Raw genomic sequence first — 13,733 nt, 5'->3', positions numbered from 1 at the left:
ACTATCAGGTGGAGCAGGGAGTGGGGCCCCCCAAGAAGCCAGTCCCGTGGACAGATGCCGGGTCGCAACCTTCCTTGGTTAGGGCTCTCATCTCGTCGTTCCCCGTGCTGAGCTGTTTGCCTGCTCTCTTCCATACGCCTCAAAGCGAGAGAACCGAGCAATATGGCTAAATTCATGAAACCAAACGCTCATTTTACTCTCCTACCATGAAATGTTCACCACGCAGGCCCATCTGAATAGATCTGATTGTGCCAGAATTCTTAAACTTGAGCTCTGCTTTCTCATTGGCAAAGGCGATGATTAGCACCTACGTCTTAGGCCCCTCAAAGATTAGCACGAGCATGGGCATGGAGGTGACTGGTCAGGGAGGCGCTGCAACAGTCGGCTCACTTTTGTTGCCTGGGGCTGTCGTGTTACTGAGACGACAGGGCCACCAGCAGTGGAAGAGAAGAGAGAAAGTCACAGGAAGAACTCCTACCGTAGAACACCAGCAGGGCCCGGTTTATACAAGTTTGCAGGACTCTGCACCTGCTGCTCAGCCCTCTTCTCACCTACGAGCAAACACGCACGCAGACGCCCACTCACCCAGCTAAAAACGCCTAGGACTCAAAGAGATACCCACACCAGAACGAACCCAAATGCACAGAAACACCAACAGCTAGTCCCGCAGACAGGTACCTGGCAGGAGGTACGCTGCTGCGCTTAGGGAGGGTGGTGGGAGACAGAAACCCACGGACTGTGGAAAACCACGATTTGCAGGTACAGTAGTAATGTTTTACCTTAGCAAGATCCAGGGACATTTCCGAGTTTATGCAGATGACGGAAAATATACCTTTAGCCTTAATTACTTCACACCATTACATTGGCTCTCACAGAAATTCCTGGTAAAGACCATTAATTACCCCTAGAGGTAAATTTCAGCACTGGGGACCGACCGGGGTTGCTCTTCTGCCTACAGCTAGGCTTCCAAGACTGAGATAGGACAGGTACGCAGGATAAATCTCTGAGTGGTTATTCCTCATCCGCAGGGAAGACACTTCACCTGGGCAGGCACTTCTGTAGACTTGCCCTAAACTTCTTTATCAACCAACTGCGATACAAAGCTGCTGTGCTTCTTGGGTCATGTGGCAGCTACCGTGCCCAATACCGAGCAAACCGGAATCCAAGTGAACAAAAAAGGCAATTCGATTTTGTAAGAAACAATATATTTTATTTTTCTGACACCACAGCTCTGGTGAGTGGTTTTGTACCAAATTTAATGGAGGTTACACAGAACGTTTTACGCATGGGAGGGGGAGGGAAGGGAAGGAACCACAAAATCAAAAACAAAAACAAAAACAAAATCCTGGGTAGCTTTTAGCATCTGTTCGACTCCCACATTGATAAAATTCACTTGGGAATTCCTAATCAAAGGAGAACAGAAAACAAGGTGGGCAGGGAAGGGCATGTCCGGGAAGAGAAGAAAGGGAAAAGAAGACCATCGAGCATCCCAAGCACAGTGGCCTTTCCCTCCCCGAGCCAGAGCCGGAGCCCGGACGACACTCCACCTGGAAGGCGAGGCTTCCTTAGATTTACTTCCCCCAAATAACACCGTGTATTGCAGCTGCCAAAGGGAAAGAGGAGGAAAGCAGGGGTTGTCGGTGGCAGGGCACGGGGATGAGGGAGGAAACACACTTAACCAAGGGGATGCAGAGGGGGAGGGGAGGGAAACCGAGAGAAAAACGTGAAGGTGGGTTTGCAGACTGGGAGAGACAGACAAGTGCCGGAGAGCACTCGAACTGAAAAACAAACGTCCTAAGCTTCATTATTTTTAAAAAGAAAAATCTCCCCCCTCCCCCCACCCCTCGCTGAACTTAGTTCCTTTTTTTGTGCTTTTCATTAATACTCTGCTCTGAGGTCGTAGTTTGGTTTTTTTTCTATACACTGGAGTTGAAAGAAAATAGTCCAAAGGTCTGAAGATGGATTCTCCACCTAAAGTAAACAGCCCAGCATTCCTGTTCTCCTCTTGTCCCAAAGACTAAAGTCTCTGCTAAAATCCCTTTTACAATATAGTACAGTACACAAAAAATAAAGCCCAAAGCAAAAATCAAAACCAGAAAAGAATCCTGGGAGAAGCCAGTCCAAAGGACGTAAACATACAGAGAACGGTGCAACACATGACCGATGGCAATTCTCAAAGCACAGCTACAGATTCCCAAAAGTAGGTGCCATCATGGGATACCCAAGTCCACAAAAATAATTTTTAAAAAATAAATCTTAAAAAAAACACACCTGTTGATTAAATGAATCATTTGTTTTCAGGTAAATCCATACATTCTCGAGTTCCCCCCACCCCCAAAGCAGCCCTCGGGTCTCTGTTCTCCTATTGCATGACCAACAGTACTCCTGGAACTCCCTCAAAGCAGCTCTCAGGACCTGGAATCTCATCTTGACAAGGATCGGCACATCCAATCTTAGCAGCTTAAAACATCATGTTTCCTGGGTTGCCAGGTCCTTGGCTAAATCCACCCATGCCCACGTCGGCGGCCATGCCCCGGGGCCTCATCTGTGGGGGGATCATGATGTTCTGTTGGGGTCCCATCATGCCCTGCATGGACATCATCATGCCTGGAGAGCCCACAGGCCCAGGGTGGGTGTAGAGCCCAGCAGGCCCCCGATCCTTGCCAGGAATCATGCCCACGGCAGCAGCTGGATTGCTCATCAGGGTGGGCTGGCCGGGCATGGTAGATTGTGCTGGTGACATCATCCGATGGTGAGGTCCCATCATGCCTTGCTGGAGAAAGGCTGGTGGTCTCATTGGGTTGTGGCCCGGCATGGATGGGGCTGTACCAAGAGGGATGTCCGGAGTTCCCACTGGCCCTGGGCCTCCCATGCCAGGTAATGCTAGTCCCATTCTGGGGGCTTGTTCACCCATCATCCCCTGCATGTGCGAAAACCCAGGTCCAGGACCCTGGGGCTGTTTACGGCCTGGGACTTCGCCTCGAGGGAAATATTGCAGTGTCTGGCTAGGCTTCTCAGATGGAATAATGCGAGACAGATCGAACTCCGGTATTCCGGTGGCTCCAGGTCGGATGACCTCCTGCAGATCTGGGTCTGTAAACACCGAAGGCATGCTGTTCCCCAGGACAGCGAAGGAGTCAGGACCCCCGGGGCCTCCAGGCTTGCAAAGTGCTGCATCTGCTGAACTCTGAGGCAGGGTGCTGGGGCGGCCGAGGGGGCCTTCTCCTGGGAAACCCATACCTCCTGGGAAGTTGCCCTGCCCCCCACTGGGGCCATTGTGAGGGAATGGAACCTGCTGTGGAGGAGACTGTACTGGAGGGAAGCCCTGGGGGAAACCCATCCGTCCTTGAGGTACCATCGGAGGCTCCTGGGACCCGTGCCCCATGATAGGATTGTGTGACATCAAGCCGGGCCCCATTGGGACCCCATGAGGAGGTATGTTGGGTCCCATGGCACTCGGAGAGGGCATCTGATTGGAGTGAGAAAGTGGTTGGGTCATTCCCATTGGGCTGAGGGTTGGCATCGGAACCACGGGGTTTGGACCTGAAATTCGAGGATTCTGTGTATTAATGCCCATTCCTAGAAAAATAAAGATATCAAAGGAATCACCTTAACCGAGAGCAACTTAGAAAAACTCTAATAAATCCAATTAACAACAACAACAACAACAACAAAATGTTCGTGTATCGAATGTGCAAGGGACTCTGCTGGGAAAACATACAACCCGAAATCCCTGCTCTCAACAAGATTAAAATACATTTTGGAGCATACAAGCCAACAAACAGCTCTACAAGAGGATATATTTTGAGTCTTAAACTGTATGACATAAGGGTATGAAGAAAACAAGTAAGAAGAAAAGTCTCCTGGGTGAAAAATTACAAATTAATATGCAAGCCAATTTAGCCTTCTTCGTTGGAGACATGATTTAATATAGAAGAAACGATTTTGTCTGAATGACTTAGGTATGGTCCTCTTTGGAGAAAGAGGGTTAATCAGTCCTGCAAGTCCAGGAATCAGAAATAATAAGGAAACCAAACAGTCCTTCACCAACTGACATTTGGCATTATCTTTTTTTATACTGCCTTACAAAAGAGAGCATTTCAAACTCTAGGGTATATGAAATGTTAAAGAAATGATAACTTTAACAGAAAAGGAAAGCCTGCTGGTTCTACCAGTCTCTGGGACATTTAAGTATTTGGTTTCTCTATAGAATTACCACTGAGTATGGTGAGGACGGTGCTTGCTAGGAAATGGGGGCTTTTCCCTGTCTGAAATCCTGTGGCTGCTTGTGGTTGGAGGCTGTCCTTCCAGAAAAACACTTGAGAACTACAGATCAGCATGTTAAAAAGAAATGGCTTTCAGCATTGCTCCAGGAGGATCCCCACCCCACTCCCAGCCCCTCAAAAGGAAAAAAAGAACCCATCCGGGTACACAGAAGCATCAGAACCTCTGTACGGAAAATGTTAAGAACTCTAAGGAAACCTACTCTCTAATAAACACGCTGAATCAAACGAATACAAAATTGCTTTGGTTTTCTTCCTCTACTCAGGACTCTTTAATTCTACCGATGGTACTCTTTCTCGACTCGTCCCACTTCCATCCGTTGAGGTCTGCAGCCGTCAGAAAAGCATGCGAGAAGTCTCTCTTTTGTCTAACACTGGCTCCGTATCCTAGCTTCGTGATTTCTTACCTGGCATATTATTCATTGATGGCAAGTTGGGAGAACGAGCTGGAGGGGAGTCGTCATCGGAGCTGGCCACAGTCTTGATGGCGTCGTGGTATAAAGGGGTAGAACTGGGCATTGCGAACTTGGACATTCGAGACATCATAATAGACAGCGGGTTCTGGGAAAGGGTCGGCTCTGGAGGCATGGTGTAAGGTGTACTAGAGGGAAGACTTCCAGGGATATTCACAGAGGCAGACTGGCTGGCTGTAGGAGGTGGGGGGCCACCTAGAAGAAAGCAAAATAAAATAAAAATGGGCAGGGAATTAGACTCCTCTCGAAGGCTATTGGGCCTCTGGTTATGAACGAGCAAGGCCAGGAATGAGACAGATGAACAGGACAGTGTTATTAGGCCCAGGACACAGACCATCAATCTTCTAGTCAAGCTCCGTGTGTGTGCAGAGGGGCGACCGCAGAGGATCAGCAGAGGTGAAGACAAACACACCAAGAATGTGTTAGAAATAGAACCTCAAGCTTGGGAAAAGCATGGTTTACGGACAACCATTTCCCTGAAAAGAATGTGAAATAGGCGGATCTCTCCCTTGCCCTTCCCAATTCAGAACTGGACTCGGGTATTTAGTCAGACCAGCGACCGGATGCCAGGTGCGAACTGCATCACCCTGCGCACGCGCCGGATTGATTTCCACGACCAAGATGTTGGAACTAAAGAGTTCCGAGGAGGCTGTTCCACTGTACTGCTTTTGTGAACTGCTACCCAACTGAGAGAGAGAGAGAGAGAGAGATGCTTTAGCTGGGCAGGATACACCTTCTATCTTATTCTGAGTCTAGTTTTTCTCAAGCCAAGACAACACGGACCTAGTATTTACATCTCAGTGCTCATCTTCCACTGACCCCCTCTGGTCCCAGTCACAAAACCACCATCATCAGCGAGAGCTTCTCCTAGGAAGAAAATACTGACAAATTGCAGCTGATCTGTGAGAACAGCAGTCTACCAAGGAGAAGGTTTTGGTAATGGTCTCTGTGGTCCACGTGTATTTATGAGAACCACTTGGGTCTCTCAGCAGCCTCCCCTTTCTGCTTAGGATGATACTCAGAGCCTGTGGACGTGAGGGCAGCTCCTGCAAGTGGGCGGGTCTAGTATTTAAAGAAGCCACATTTGCCCACTGTCAAGGCATTTTATTTCACCAACATGTGTTCACTGTGCAGATGTAAATTACTCTATGAAATAACACATGCTTCCCGTTTTCCCTCCTCCTTGGAACCGTCCTATCTGACGACCATATTTGGCACCAAGAGCCGCGTATCTCCGCGAGGATGGGACAGTTGCGTGGAACCCCGTAGAAGTACTGACCATGCACCTGGCGGCGAATACGTCCGTTTGGGCAAAGGCCACCTCCTCCGGTTGCATAATCAGGTTAGGACACCAGTTTCCTTAAAGTACATAAATGAGGCTTTTGCAATCTCCGGCTACAAGGTGCAATGGTGAGGATGCGAGCATACTGACCTGACTCTACACTGCCCAGCATGGCTGGGGAGGCCATGGTGAGGGGTGCTTTATGGTTTGGAGGGATCCCGGGACTCTGAAGGGGAGGTTTTGGAGAGGAGGTCCATCCGGGTGACGGGGCAGGAAGTGATGGAGACTTGAGGTGAACAGGCGAAGCAGCGGCAGACCCCAAGACAGGGGGGGACTTAATGGAAGCAGCAGCTGGGCCCGCCAGCACGCCTGCCAGCTGCGATGGAGTCTGGGGGGACTTGAGGTTCCCCGACGGCGAGCCCAGCATCGGCGACTGGACCTGGCGCATCGTGGGAGATTTCAGAGGGTTAATGCCTGGGGAATGTACCTGGCCGCCCGCCACAGACATATCCAAGGGCTTCCGCCCCAGGCCACGCTGAACTGGAGGAGCGGCGCTGAGGCTAGTGGGGTTACTGGAAGGGTTGAGAGGTAGTGGTGGCATGTGACTGAGCCGGCTGTTAGTCCTTTGGTCGGGCCCAACTGGTTCTCTGAGATTCCGCAAGCCGCTGTTGCTGCCTGGACCCTGAGACATGGGGAGGAATGGCCTGGGGCCCATGCCGTACTCTTGCTGGGGGTGCTCCCCAAAGGGCAGGGGCACCATCTTCTGCTGAGCAGGCAGCACGTCTGTGCCACCTGGGCGTAATTTCATCATCTCCTCAGGGCCCGCCCCAGCCTCTCTCATCTTCTGAGGTATCATCTGAGGGTTGGATCCCATGCTGACGTTTAGACTGACATCTCCCTTCATCCCACTAGGAACCATCCCAAACTCAAGTTCCCGGCCAGGGCCCATCTGCGGGGGCATTCCTTTCGGAAAGTCACCCCTGGAGGGACTCAGAGGGCCCTCGACGGGTATTCGAGGGAAGATGGGATTATTCCCAGGCTCCATGTGTCGCTGGGAGCCTGGGATCATCCTATTCATCTCCATGCTGGGCCTGATGCCTTCCAGGCTCATCCCCGGGGGGAGACCCAGCTGCTTCTCGGCCAGCTGCTGTTGAAACATCTCTTCGGACAGTCCCTGGGGGTTTGGGAAGCGTTCCCCTCGGCCAGGACCACTGAAGACACCCTGGCCAGGCGGGAAGTTTCGGCCATCCGCGATTTTTGGCACATCGTCTGGCCAACTGACTCCAGAAAGACCTGGTCTAGATGCCGGGTTGGGGACATTCGGCCCCTCCATTTCCGAGCTAATCATTCCTGCAAATCCGGGGAGGCGCATCTGGCTCCCCGGCATGTTGGGGTGGGGAGCCATGGCCCTCGGGGGCAGAGAATGGGGCATGCTGATCCCGTCGGCAAAGGGCTCTGCCCCACCAGGCCCCCAGCCTTCACTGGGGGCCATCTGGTACGGAGGGGGAGGCCCTCGGACCACGCCCCGCGGCCCATGCTGGTGGACCATCATGTCCTGGAGGGAGCACTGCTGCACCACCACTTGCTCCTGCTTCCTCCTCTTCTCCTCGTAGAACTCCTGCTGCAGTTTCAGCCATGCTATCTGCTCGGGGGTCATATGGTCCAGGTGCTCGGGTCCCAGGGGCCCAGGCTGGGAGTTCATGGAAGGTGGAACCATTTCATCGGGAGAAAAGGGCACATCTCTATGGCCTTGAGGGCCAAATGGAGCTCCCACATCTGTCCGGGGCCCGGGGCCCTTCCCTAGGCTTTGGGATTGAGCCATCATGGCCTGTATCGGCCCTTCCGGTTTTTTCTGAGGTCCATCTAGTACCCCAGTATTCTGCTGGGGTCCCCCACTTTGTCCTCCTGTGAATTCTTTCTCATCGGGGAAAAGCATACGTTGGATATCTCGGAGCGTTTGTAAGGAGCGCTCCCGGTGCTCCAGCTGCTCTTGAGACAGTCCATCGGGGTTCTCTCCCAGTGTGGGGGGCTCTCCGCTGGACACCGGTGCAGGCGGAGGGGCTTTGGGATCTGCTGAAGAGCTACTGCTGCCCTGGGAGACAGGGGTCACTGCTCGGTTATTGGGGGTCGAGTTCGGCCCGGTACCGTCGGGGGGCAGTGGAGCGGAGCTGGCAGGACTGCCTACGGAAGCAATCAGTTTGTTTTCCACCCCGGGACTATCCCGGTCCAGGGCGCGCGGGGGTGCAGCGGGCTTGGGTGCTGGTGCCGGAGTGGGTGGGGTCGGCTGCAGTCTGGTATTCTGGGAAGCATTCTGGTCCTGGTTGGCTGGAGCCGGGGGCTGTGGTGGGAGGGGTTTCGGATCATTCCGAAGGGCAGATATCTGTGTGTTCTGAAGACAAACGAGATTTTAAAAATCATTGGTAAATTGTATAGAAAGGCAATTAAAAAAAAGCAAGACAGGTTATAAAGGATTTGTCCCAGGCCCATAAATCTACTCTGACATTTGCCGTGGAAACTGCCCATGGCCAACCCCACTCTGGACACGGAGACGTTCAGATTTTTTCCTTCCACTTTACCATCAAATGGCATCCTCTTTCCCTTGCTGAAGATTAGGTTTCAATAACTTTATAAGCATGCCAGGGGAGAGCCACTCTGCCAAAGCGAATACATTTGAGTATCTATTTCGAGGAACAGGTTTGATATCACATGTCTACTGTGTGTTTCTGATTCAAAGAGAGATTAGTTTCTTGGTATGTGGGAGGCTGTACCTAACACCTTTTTCTTTTCCCCGAAAGTACAACTGGGTACGTAGGCTTCTCACTGTCAATCAAGAGGCCTGATGTTTTCAACTGAAAGAGAAAGTACTTGTCACTTACAGCTCTGTACTCCACCAGCCAGGGGAAGCAGGAGGACCGCTCCGTTTCAGCGTGCCCTCTGGCATGGTGACTACCAAAGTACTCCTCTCCTTGAGTTTCCAGGGAGCCTGACGGCTCTGGTTTCTGTTTTCAGTGTGTGATCACTGATTCCATATTTGATAAGAATTTGTACATTAACTGTAGTAAGAGAATCCGCAGGCAGGAAGCGTCTGGGGAGAAATCTGAGGCTATCTAGCTCACGGTGTCTCTTGATCTGTTCTTTCCAATAGGCAGCAGACTGCCCTTTTTATAGGTTGGAGAATAGCCTCATTATTATTTATTAAGTACCGACGCTACGCTAAGTCCTGGGTGAAAGCACCCTCCCCTGCAGTAGGTGACACGGATGCTGTTAGCGTCTGGAAGAGGGACATATGTGTGCTGGGGCTGAACCCTGGCACCGCTGATGGTGCTGAAGGCAGGGTCCTAAGGGAGAACACGAGAGCCCGGCCTAAAAAACCCCATCGCAGGGGTCTATCGCCAGCCTCCAGCGAGCTGCACGGCCCCTTTTTTGATCTTCTTTTGTTCCTACTTGCTCACTTAATCCCGTCTGTATTTCCAAACCCCTAAGGCTCTTCCTTACCTCCGCACTTGCTCTCTGGAATGTTTCCCTGTGTGCAAATTTGTACACGAAGCATTATGTGTATCTCTGCCTCGAACAGTCTGTGTTGCATAAACACAAAGCCTATCTTCGAGTGTTCACATTCTGTGGGTATGTATATAAATGTTTCCCTTGCAGGTACCCAGGCACAGATGTCTGTAGACAGAGACTGGGGTGGGGAAAGCTGGCTGAACGTGCATGACTCTGCACGTGCTCGGTGTCGTCCGGGTCCCTGACTCCCTCCCTCGATGCAGTGGGGAGGTCACCTTAATTTTCCTTCCGGTGCCATTTTAAGTTTGGGTTTGTTGGCCAACTTTTGTGTGTTCGTTCGGGATGGGCACTGACTTCGTGTCATGTGACCAGGACAGAAGCAGCAGTTTAGTGCCACCCTTTTGATTCTAGATTGGGAGCGATCGGTGATTTTGATTTTTCCCAATTCCTTCCTTAGCTCCTTTTCTGACTCATTTCAGTCCCAGAGAAGGTAGAGGTGAAAACTATAGTTAAGATCTGCTGTTAAGTCGATCAAATATTGGCTTGCACTGCACTATTCCCTGTGCATTCCAGGACAATTTAAATTTTAAATGTTATAGACACATGTGTATAAAACTTTTAAGTATAAATTAAAATATACATACATTTTAAACGTTATGTACATCCATCCCCTACCCTTCTTGAATAGCACAGATGTATGAGGAATGTGAAATGCTTTTTCTAAGTCTAGAAAAGCCAAGCTCTGCTGTGTCAATGGAGAGGGACTTCACTGATACACGACACAGACAAAAATGTCTATTTTATCTTGAATTGTCATTTGACTCATTTATTGTCACTTAACTTTTCCCATGTCAAAGATCCCACTGAGTACTAGATTTTATGCTTCCTGAAAGCAGGGACTGTGTCTTGAACCTCTTTGTGTCCCCATGGCATTCGGTGGGATGCCTTGACAATGCTAGTCACAGAAACAGCTTTTGGTTCCATGTGGAACGTTCCATGTATTCAAACAACCACTGCATGCTTTTTCTAATGTGGTTTATGGCAGGTACTTAAGTTCCAGACAGGAGACAGACTAACGTTTATTATAATTTTGGAAATATCAAGCAATTAAAAGCATTCAAAGGTCCTCTCACTTTGAAGTAAGAATCATTTTGAAAGTCACTGAGACTCTAATTATGGTATTATCAGCACGTACTCCAGTACTGTGGCTTCACTTATGCCTTTTCTGTTCTGCAACCAACTCAAGTGTGTTTGTTAGTTCTTAAAAACCGGCCCTGTACACAGGGTCCGAATTCAGATTTTCCCAGAGATGGCAGCATGAAAGAAACTGAAGATCTCCATATAAGTCCTTTCTTATTCTGGGTCTTCCTCTCCTAGTAACCCGTCAGTACTCCAGCCTGCTAAAGGAAAGGCCAGTACAGTGCGATCTGCCTGAACCCACGCAATGCCACAAGCAGGTGAGATGCCCAGAATGCGGCTTGTACCATCAAGACTGTCTCCCCGTCAATGACATTCCCCATCTCCCACCTTTACAGCCACCGGAGAGCCTTTAAACCACACTCCACTTCCAAAATGGCCTACCAGAGGGGCTGTGCTTCGCTCTGTCTTGCTGTTGGAGATGTTCTGGATGTGGAAAGAGACGATAGTTTCAACCTGGCCCTTCAACACAGCTTCTGCAGCTCTGCAGAGATGAAAGAGAGGCACCCACTAGGACTTGCTTCTGTTCCACTCCCTGTAATTCCAAAGCACTTTAACCCCAGATTCAACTTGTGAGAGGGGAAGGAGGGTGGTTCTGTGTAGAGAGCCACCAGAAATGTTGAGGAAGAATCAAGAAACACAGGTTTTCATTATTCGTGTCTATCATTTACCACCAGACTTGTGAAATCTAATGATAGCCATTAGCAAATCTCAAAAGAGACATTAAAAAAAACCCCAAGATTTTCTCCTTCAAACCAATACACTGTGGTAGGTGTTTTATAGAATCCGAGGTCAAAGCCCCAACCATGAAAGGGGAACATGAAATCTCACAACACCTAATGATAATCTAAGGCTGTGGAAATTCACTCTGTAGGTATGTAGGGTAATTCACACTTTCTATAAATTAATTAAGTCACCAAAAAATCTGCTGATCCATCTACCGGAAACACAGGTACCCAAACATTCACAGTAGTTATCTCTATGCATTCCAGATGTATTTTTCTTTTTAGTGATATTTTCTAATTATTCTGAGACAGACACGTATTATTTGTGTTATTTAAAAAAGAATGCTCGATTACGGAAAAGTGGATATTTTTTATTTATATATTTATTTTTAATTTTTTTTTATTTTAAAGATTTTATTTATTTATTTGAGAGAGAGAGAGAAACAGCATGAGAGGGGAGAGGGTCAGAGGGAGAAGCAGGCTCCCCGCTGAGCTGGAAGCCTGATGTGGGACTCGATCCCAGGACTCTGGGATCATGACCTGAGCCGAAGGTAGTGGCTTAACCGACTGAGCCACCCAGGTGCCCGGAAAAGTGGATATTGTGTAATCAATCTCTTCTGTGTTTAAAAAAGATCTGCATGTATATTATAAACATAAAAACTTTCCGGAAGGAGAGCCAAAGAAGCATCATCAGTGGCTGCCTCTAGGGAGAGAGGGTAGGGAGGTTTCATATTTTATTTTCTTTTACCCCTTGCTGTACTGTTAACTTTAAGTGGTAATAACACCAGTGAGGGGAAAACAAGGATTAACCTTCAGTGGGAATAAGAACTTCGGTGTCCAAACACACAAGCCATGCCAAGAGCGAGACCCAGCCGTTAACTTACTTATTGGCCATCTCAGTAGAAAACACATACACCACTTTGGCGGGAGTCTTCTGAGCAGGTGTGGGCTCTGGGGCAGTAGTCTGGCCATGGGAGGGGGTGGAAGACCTGGGGGCCGTAGCATTGGACGGGGTCATCGAGTGTGGCGTGTGCTGGGAATCCTGGGACTTTATGTGGTCAGCAGAATTACATTCTGAAAGAATGGAAAGACTCGTGTCACAGAAAAAAAAAAGCTTCCCTGCCAGCACTTACAGCACAACACAAACCCGCCTTGAGAATTTCAAGGAGTGAGTACCTTGCTAAGAGGAGACCTCTCCACCTCATAAAAATTCCAAACTGCTTCTCCCGAAATGACGAATTACAAAGCACTCTTCCCCCCTCACCTCTGTACTCTCCCCGGCGCACCTTTCAGACATTAGCGCAAACGTGTCTCCTTCCTGGAAACCTTTTTGGAATCTCTTGGACTGGATGCCCCTGTGAGTTGAACCCAGAGCCCCCAAATCCTCTGATTGCAGCATTTATCACATTTCATCATAATTGTTTAATGAGCTGCCGTCCGGGTGCACTCAAACTGCTGGGGACAGCAACTGCACCTTGCTGACCGTGCCCCCCAGCACCCAGCATAGTGCTGGCCCTCCTGCCAGGCCTCCCACAGATACCTGAGGAAGGAAGGAGAGACGGGGAGAGCAACCACCCAGGTTTTCATTTCTAATTTGGATTGGTGGGAGGGAGGGGTCGCACTTCCACTCCTGGAATGCAACTTCACGCTCTGGCCTATAGTTAAGACTTTTGGTTTGATACTAGGAGGGAAAACAACAGAAGCCACAGCTGCCGGCCCCACATTCTCCCCGGCTGGCTCTGTTTTGCTGCCTCCCCGGTTTCTAGCACACGTAGCCCCTCGGTCCTGCCACGCGGGAATCAGCTGCGCCCCCCCCCCCCCCCGCCCCCAGCACCAGCGCTTCCTCTGGTGCCTACAACTCTGGCAAAGTGGAAGCCAGAGAGCACAGAACCCAAGTCTCGGAGGGTTAATCTGACAGAGAAGAGGAGAGATGCCGGGAAGACGGCTCCAGTGTGGGCCACTGGCAGAGACAAACTGGAGCTGGATACGGAAGTGTAAATCGCAGGGGGGCCAGAAACATCCCTAAGAACGCGGGGAGGGCCGTGGAACATCCTGCCATAACCCCCGACACACGTGCCTCCTCAAGAGCGAGAACTCCTCCACAGGGTGGTTCCAAACTGTTCTTCGGTCAGTGGGAAAATGAGAGGACACAGCTCCATCTTAATAAGCTGTGACATACACTCCTGAATCTGATACCTACTCTCCCCACTTGGCTGCTATTAGGCTCTCCGGCACCCACCAACGTCAGAGGCCTTCCCTTGGGAACACC

General features: G+C 50.0%; 1 protein-coding gene across 6 annotated transcripts in view; it reads right to left on the bottom strand.

Moving 5' to 3' along the window:
* Positions 1–1,223: 1,223 nt before the first annotated feature.
* The window catches only part of BCL9 (BCL9 transcription coactivator), an 81,930-nt gene continuing 69,420 nt past the window's right edge, over positions 1,224–13,733 (bottom strand). For 5 of the 6 annotated variants that reach the window (XM_034989843.1, XM_034989844.1, XM_034989842.1 and 2 more), the window contains 5 exons: positions 12,349–12,538; positions 11,124–11,223; positions 6,189–8,427; positions 4,691–4,951; positions 1,224–3,579 (listed from right to left, as the gene is read on the bottom strand). In XM_034989843.1, coding sequence (XP_034845734.1) covers positions 2,462–3,579; positions 4,691–4,951; positions 6,189–8,427; positions 11,124–11,223; positions 12,349–12,538 — 3,908 coding nt within the window. In that variant the 3' untranslated portion in view covers positions 1,224–2,461. The remainder of the gene's footprint in view (positions 3,580–4,690; positions 4,952–6,188; positions 8,428–11,123; positions 11,224–12,348; positions 12,539–13,733) is intronic. The other variant, XM_034989845.1, reaches the window with a different exon arrangement.

This window comes from Mirounga leonina, unplaced genomic scaffold (assembly GCF_011800145.1).
Source record: "Mirounga leonina isolate KUSES-001 unplaced genomic scaffold, KU_Mleo_1.0 Mir_493, whole genome shotgun sequence".
Lineage (NCBI taxonomy): Eukaryota > Metazoa > Chordata > Mammalia > Carnivora > Phocidae > Mirounga > Mirounga leonina.
This window is presented reverse-complemented; position numbering and strand designations above follow the sequence as displayed.